We start from the raw sequence: 7,586 nt of genomic DNA, 5'->3' as shown, positions 1-7,586 counted from the left end.
CACTGCTTCCCAGGATACAGGGTGGGGATGGGTGTCTCTGACCCCAAGACACCAAGAGGTCACAGCCAAGGGGCCGGTCAGCGGAGGGGAGCAGGTGGGGGACGGTGAGCTCTGCGGGGACAGGAGAGACACCTACAAGACAGCGCTGCCTTCGTCTCTGGGCGGCGCGGGTTGCCCTACTGAAGATGTCCCCAGTGGCTGCGGCACTGTCCAGCCCGGGGCCCATCAGGGGCCGATGGGGGGCAGGCGAGGCAGGGTCCCCAGAGGACAGCGTGCACGCCTGCTCACCACGACCTGCCCGGCCCAGGGCCCCAGAGCACAAGGCCAGCCTGGGGCAGCGCCCCGGCCGCCCAGCACCTCTCCCCGCAGGCAGGTCCGTATCGCAGGGCTGGCCACAGCCTGGCGACCAGCACCCGGCCAGGGCAGGGGGAGAGGACACGGGGCACACCCACCATCCTCCACATCTGGAAGCGACCCCAAGAACCCCCTTCCAGGAGCCTGTGGGGCGGGCCCCTCCCCCCAGGAGCCGAGCTCGGGAGGCCCGAGGGTTGCTCTACTCTGGGGTGGTCCCAAGCCCCGCCACCCTGCCCCCTCCAGGCCAGGGTACTGGACTCCGGGCGGCTCCCATCACAGGACACTCAGAACCCACGGGAAAGAGGGCGACACTGACCAGCAGCTCTGGGCGGGCACCCAAGACAGATGGGGCAGGACAGGAACAGGGGGCGGAGACAAGCCACACCCGAGGGGCCAGCCAGCGCCCACCCAGGCCTCAAGGCCGCTGAGCCTCACGAGACAGGCCTGCCCCTCGCTGCCGCCCTCACCCGGCCCTGCTCCCAGCCCAGGCCCCGACCCAGCCGCCAGGGGCCCGTCCTCAGCCTCGACCCCGGCCTCCGTCACACGCAGGCCAACAGTCTGCAGGGTCTGCAGAGCGGGCACGGCCAGCCTGGCTGTCCCTCGCTGGGAAAGAACTTCCGCCGACCTTCCGCGCGAGAGGCCAAGGGCGCGCCTGCCCAGCACCCCACACGGGCGCCCGCGCCGCGTCACTCTGAGCAAAGGGCCCCGGAGGGTCCGCCTCGAGACCGGGAGGCCAGGAGTCGGGGCAGGCCGGCGGGCGGCCTCACTTCCGGGGCCCGGCCCAGCCCATGTCGCCGAAGGGGCCCTCGCCCGTGGCAGAGCGCGGCGGGGGCCCGCACGGGGTGCAGAGGTCCGAGTCCGTGTCCGACTCGCCCTCCGCGATGTAGGGCCTGACTTTGGCACACGGTGCGACGGCGGCGTAGCAGCTGCCGAGGGCGTCCAGGTTCTCCTTGGACTGGGAGATACTGAAGCCACTGAAGGAGCGCTCGAGCTCCTCGTGGTCCACGGACGGGATGGAGATGGACGTGTCGCTGTCCCGCAGGGCGCCCTCATGGGGTCTGCAGGCCGGGGCGTCCTCCGACCTCAGGAACTCCGTGCTGGCCCGGTGGCCCCCGCTGTAGGCGGACAGGGACCGCTCGTGGGCGGGTGGCGGCGGGATGCGCACCAGCGAGCCGTGGTCCCCCACAGGTGAGGTGCCGTGGCCCTGGCGCGGGTGGCACTGCTGCTGCCACGAGGTGGAGGGCGGGCACTGGGCGGGCGGCGCGGCTGGGGGTGCCGAGAAGTTCTTCTGGCCCATGGAGCTGGCGGAGCGGATGAGCTTGATGATGCAGCCGTTCCTGCCGCCATGGTCCCGGCTGTCCTCGGGGCTGTGGTATGGCGGCGCCGGCTCTGGCTCCTTGGCCCCGAAGTAGGCCTCGGTCTCCGTTGGGGGGACGCCCATGCGCTGCGTGTAGATGTTCACCAGGAAATCCAGCTTCTTCTCCATGGACAGGACCTGCAGGAGGGGCTGCTGGGCCACGCTGGGCTGCTCCCCGAGGGGGGTGCCCGGGGTGCTCCCCGGACGGGGTGGGGAAACGGGGCTGCTCCCCGGAGGGGGGGGACCTGGGCTGCTCCCCGGAGGGGGGGGACCTCCTGGGTGCTCCCCGGAGGCGGGGGCGGCCCAGGATGTTTCCCACAGAGGTGCAGAGGCAATGGAGGGCAGACCCCCCGCCACAGCAGCTCAGCCTCTGACCCCACCCGTCAGTGTGTGTGGCCTCAGGAGACTTCAAAGCATGGACCCTCCTGCTTGTCTGGGCCGCCCTGTGTCCGCTGTGGGTTCACCCCTTAGAGCAAACTCCACAGAGGGAAAGACCTGGCCATTCCTTTCCTCAGCTCCCGTCAGGGAAGTGCCCCAGGCCCGGGGGGGCGGCCCTGGGGGGCCCAGGGTCCCAAAACAGCAGCCCCCCCTCCCCCCAAAACTCAAGCTCCCTCCCCCAGTGTCCGTGCCGACGCCCCAGGACCCCAGCCTCTCCCACCTGCTTCTCCACCTTCCCCAGCCGTCCCATCATGCTGGGGTCCTCGGGCAGCTCCGCCTCAGCCGGGCCCTTGCCTCGGTCTTTGTCTGCTATCGCCGGGCCACGCCCCACGATTTGGTCCACTCTGCCGGGAAGAGACCCCGTCCCCAGCGTGAGTTCAGGTGGGATCGGCGGAGCCCGTGGGCCTCTCCTCCTGGGCCAGGCCGCAGCCGCCAGATCCAGGCTCCGGGCTGAGTCCAGAGCCGACCGGGGGGCAGCGAGGAACCAGGACAGATGGACCCTGGGCGCCTGGTCCTTGTCCTGCTCTCCGCCGCCCCCGGGGCCTGTCCCCCGACCATTCCATTCCAGTGGGGCTGGCACATTAGCAAGGGGTAAAGAGAAGGGAGTTGGGGCCAAGCACCCCTCAGCTCCCCCGCCCCCACCCCCGAGCTCTGCTCCTGGATAACGTGCCACTGTGGCCCCTGCCCACCCGGGGTCTGGAGGGGACGGAGTTAAACGTCTGCAGCGGGAACCACAGAAGCAGGAGTGAACGTGAGGACTTCGCGCCATGCGCCAGACAGGGGAGGGGACACAGACCAACACAGGAAACCACAACGCACAACCAGAGGAGGGGACAGACAGAGCCACTGGCAACCAGAGAGGGGGTCCGTGTGTGCTCGTGCGTGGGCACGTGTGTGCTGACTGTGCGTGCCTGTGCGTGCACTTGTGTGAGTGTGTGTGGGCCTGTGTGTGCGCACGCACGTGGGAGATGCAGAACGCAGCTGAGGTGACCTCAAACGAGGCCATCGATCACGAGTGCCAACAAGAGGGGAAGGAGGCCTCCTTCAGGGACGGGGGGGCTTCTGCTTGACCCATGCGGCATCCCCTGTCCCCTGTGCTGAACAGGAAGGGCCACTGAGGGGCTCGGAAGGGACCTTGGGAGTAGCAGGGTGGGCGCCCGACACTCTGAGCCCCAAAAGTGCAGCCACATGGACGCTGGGCAAAGGCACCAGGGCCAGGGTGCAGCTGGGCGGGACGGCCACCCAGGCACAGGCCACACAGCCCCGCCGCTTCTCTGGAGCCTCATGCATGAAGTGTGCCACCCAAGCTCCCGAGTGGGGAGGGGCGCCGGCTCCTACCCCCCCAAGCAGCGCCACGGGGGCTGCCGGCCTGCTCGGCTGCCGTCCTCACCCACAGGGCCGCCCTAACTGCCTGTCGGGGCTCAGGGTGGTCTGTCCTTTCTGTCACAGGAAGCAGGAGGGGATCAGGCTTGCGTCAGCCACGGGGCGTCATGCTTGATCATGCGGTGGCAGGGCGGACGTGGGGCCCTCGGGCTCCACGCGGACGCCAGTGGGGGCAGAGCGGGAGGAGGGTTCTCTGGTGTTCCAGGCATCTACACAGTCCAGGCACGGGCACGCAGCGCCTTCACCCCTGCCACACGACGGGCCGCCCTCCTGGCCGCTCCCCTGGGAGCCTTGGCCCAGGGTCGGCCTGGAGCTGCCCCCGGTGGGTCTTCCGTGGAGCCTGTGCCACCCCCTCCCCTGGGCCTCAGGCTGAGGAGTCGGGCTTAACCCCTGTCCTTCTGGCTCCTTCTCTGTGGGCATCTGGCTGCAGTGGTCTGGGAGGCCTGCGGGGTTCCAAGGGCTGGCAGGGCCTTCCCAGCCCGTGGCTCTGAACACCCAGCCCCTGTGCCCTGCAGCAATGCCCAGGAGGGTGGGCTTCTATCTCAGGGTACAGCTTCCTTGAGGCTGGAGGACACGGGCAGAGCAGGGGACGCGGCAAACACTGTCTGGGCTGCCCTGCTCCCCCGGAAATTCCTTTCTCATGGGAGAGCTGCCCGGCTGAGATGCCCAGCACACACTGACCCTCGGCCTCACGCACAGAAACCCTGGCACACAGGGGTCAGGCACCCCCAGTCGCTCCAATGGCCCAGCTGCCAGCATCCCTGCCGGCCTCCGGGACGCCCCTGAGCCCCTCTGCCCGCTCGGCCGGGCGTGTCTGCCCTCACCCCACATCCTTGCCCTGGGCTCTGCTCTCCCAGACCTGCCAGGGGGGCGGGTCACAGCCATCATCTCCATAGTCCAGGGGAGCAGCAAGGCTCCGAAGTCTGAATTCATCACCAACGAGCCTGCTTCTGCTGACTCACCACCTCACTGCCCGCCCCCCACTCTGCCCGTTGGCTGGGACCGTCTTCTTCAATAACCCTGACCATGGTGAAAACTGGAAATAGAGCCACCAAAGCTCTGGGGACTCCCCGGGGGCTGGGCTCCCGCCAGGACCCACTCAGTCCACACAGCAGCCCAGGTCGACCCACCGGCAGGTGGTGGCGGGGGTCTGGGTCGGTGCTGGGGCAGGGCCCCACGTCTGAACACACCTGATCCTTGGGGGGCTGCCGCCCTCTTCTGCCCAGGGAGCCCCCACCCCCCGCGGACGCCACACAGGTGTCGGTGGAAAGGAGCCCCCCGACAGCCTCCCCAGGACCCCGCCAAGAGGAGCAGCTCAAGGGCACCCCACCCAGCCCGCCAGGGCCTGCAGAGGACGTCGTTTTGTCAGGGACAGAGAAAGAGCCCCTCCGTCCCGCGGAGCAGAGCGGGTGCTGCCGTCGTGTGGCTGGAGCGAAGGGGGCTGGCCATTCCAGAGACAGGCGGGACGCTCGGCATCCTGACCTAGGTGAGTACTGGGGTGACTCTCTCGGAGGGGCCGTGGGTCCTTTGGTGGGGTACTTCTTGTGCCGGGGAGTTGAAGGGGGTGGGGGGCCCACAATCATATCTATCCTGGCGAGTAAACAAGAAAAGAGACACCAGGAAAATGCATCGTGAAGCAACATGAAAGGGGAGGCAGCCGGAAACTTGCAGAGACAGAATGCACGACCCGCTGAGAGCAGCCGTGACCTTTCTTACAAACGGGACGCAGGGACACCGTGCTCCCGTGACCTCACATGTGGTCAAGCGAGCACTAGGGGAGGCCACGAGCTCGCGGTGCCCCGTCTGCCCGGGCAAGGGTGCACGTGCAAGGACACGTGGCAGCTGGCAGCAAAGTGCCAAAGGGCCCTGGGAAAGACACCAAGGCCCTGCCAGCAAGCGACAGACGTCTGGCTCCCGCGGGGGTCGGTTTGTCTCGTCTGTTTTCCAGACAGAAAGGGAGGGAGAGGGGACGGTCTAGGACAGAAGAGCCTCGTGAACAAACACCGCTGCCGTGAGCGGAGGCGGGCCAGCCGTCGAGACCCGGGGCGGCCTCTCACACACACACGTGTGCTCACACCTGCACACACACGGACACATGCACGCTCACACACATGTACACACCCGCAAGTTTGCACGCACGGGCACACGTTTACATACTCGTGTGTACACGTGCACGCTCACGTTATTTACATGTGCACAACTGCACGCACGTTTGCGCAGACACACAGGTCTACTCGATGCTCCAGGAGGACGCTGGGCGGTGGGCCTCCCAGCTTGAGCCTGGGGACAGGAAGGGGTTGTCCCCTGGCCTCACCCAACGGGAGCAGCTGGAGGCCCAGAGGGGCCCCTCCCCTGGGACGCTGAGCAGGACGGGGAGACGCCACCTGCCACGGGGCCGGGATCCGGGCTGACCCCAGGACTGCCCCCACCATCCAGACCCCCCACGGCCAGGGCCCAGGCTTCCAGGCCAGAGAACTGGCAGCCGCCTCATTGCAGGGGCCCTGGCCGGGAGGGCTTGACCAGCGGGAAGGTGGGGTCCATTCCGGCAGAGACCCACGGCAGCCACGGGCCTCCTCACAGGCACCAGACACACGTGTGTGCGCCCGCCCGTCTGTGTATGGATGGCACGTGCCTGTGAGCACACACGTACTAGGCATGTGTGTGTCGGTCCTAGAGGACACACGCGTGAGCACAAGCCTTAGAGCACGGCTGTGTGTGTGCACATGCGTGCTGGCACACGTGGGCATGTGGGATCGGACATGGGTCTGTGTGTGTGCACGTCCTGGGTCCTTGCTGTGTCTGTACACACGTGTGTACAGCTGACTCCTGGGTGAGCAAGCCAGTGCTCACGTGGGGCCAGAGATGGCAGCGCCAGCGTGTGCCCGGCCACAGCCTGCCAGGCACATGTCCAGCCCCACTGCCTGCTCCGGCCGTGGGAATCCCTCTGTGCGGTGGGGAGGGGGGACCAGCCCCTCTGTTCTGGAGGAAGAGGTACCACGTGGCCTAACTGCTGCCTGATGGGCCCACGGAAACCTGCACCTTCACCTCTCAACAGAACTAACTTCTCTCCCCAACACACACGGGTACACATGGGCAACATACGTGCATGGACACATGACACACATGGCACAGCACACACAGACACACGCATGCACCCACACGTTTGCCAAAACGTGTTGCACCCGTGTGCGCACATGCACATGCATGCACTTGTACACATACACGTGTGTACACACGTGCACCTGAGGCCTGAACACGTGCAAGTACACACGTGCATTCACACATGTGCATATGCACGCTCATGTGTGCGCACAACACATACACGCTTGCCCATCGCAGCACGGGCAGGAGAGAAGAGAGAGACAACAGAAAGGTTAAAAACAGACCACACAAAGACATGGCAGAAAGCCCACACGGGGCCGGCGTGGGGCCGGAGAGGAAGGGCCCAGATGTGGCAGCTAGCAGGGCCGGCCGCTGCGTCCACAGAGCGTCGCCGCCCCACCTCTGGCAGGAGTGTGCAGCTGCGCTGCGCCCGTCCCCGGCCCGCACCCGGCTTTGGCCCAGAGGACCCAGCTCCCCGCCCCCGGGGCCAGGCAGGCAGGGGAGGTGCTCTTGCCTGGACTGCAGGTTTTTGATGCGGGACAGCATGTCCAGGTGGCCAGCCGAGTACTGCTCAATCACGTCCATCACATCGTAGGGCCGTAGGCTCTCCTTGAACTTGCGCTTGGACACCAGGAACCGCATGACACTGGAGGGGGTGGTCAGGAGGCTGTGAGCCCTGGGCAGAGACCACCGAAGGCAGCCCCCCAACGTCCACCTGCCTTGGGCCGCCCAGCATCTCCGAGAATGTCTGCTGGATGACTTGGCCCTGTCATCTGGGCCACCCACCTGTCTTGTACCCCAGCCACCCTTGGGCCCCACTGCGCAGAGGACCCTTGTCCACCCGGGAACCCCTGTGCAGTGGCAGCTCCCAGCCGTCCTCTAACAGCCTTGGGCACCCGGCACCTGGGACGCAGGCGACGGCTGGGACAGCAGGTGCCTTGCGAGCCGCGGG

At 67.1% G+C, this 7,586-nt stretch overlaps 1 protein-coding gene across 6 annotated transcripts in view; it reads right to left on the bottom strand.

The window, feature by feature from the left end:
• Positions 1-1,096: 1,096 nt before the first annotated feature.
• Positions 1,097-7,586, bottom strand: part of KCNQ2 (potassium voltage-gated channel subfamily Q member 2) — a 49,039-nt gene continuing 42,549 nt past the window's right edge. For 5 of the 6 annotated variants that reach the window (XM_036827021.1, XM_036827022.1, XM_036827023.1 and 2 more), the window contains 3 exons: positions 7,149-7,280; positions 2,370-2,493; positions 1,097-1,849 (listed from right to left, as the gene is read on the bottom strand). In XM_036827021.1, coding sequence (XP_036682916.1) covers positions 1,118-1,849; positions 2,370-2,493; positions 7,149-7,280 — 988 coding nt within the window. In that variant the 3' untranslated portion in view covers positions 1,097-1,117. Of the gene's footprint in view, positions 1,850-2,369; positions 2,494-5,014; positions 5,123-7,148; positions 7,281-7,586 lie in introns of all 6 variants that reach the window. The other variant, XM_036827032.1, reaches the window with a different exon arrangement.

This window comes from Balaenoptera musculus, chromosome 15, assembly GCF_009873245.2.
Source record: "Balaenoptera musculus isolate JJ_BM4_2016_0621 chromosome 15, mBalMus1.pri.v3, whole genome shotgun sequence".
In the NCBI taxonomy this organism is placed as follows: Eukaryota; Metazoa; Chordata; class Mammalia; order Artiodactyla; family Balaenopteridae; genus Balaenoptera; species Balaenoptera musculus.
Note: the sequence above shows the minus strand (reverse complement) of the source record. Positions and strands in the feature narration are given on the sequence as shown.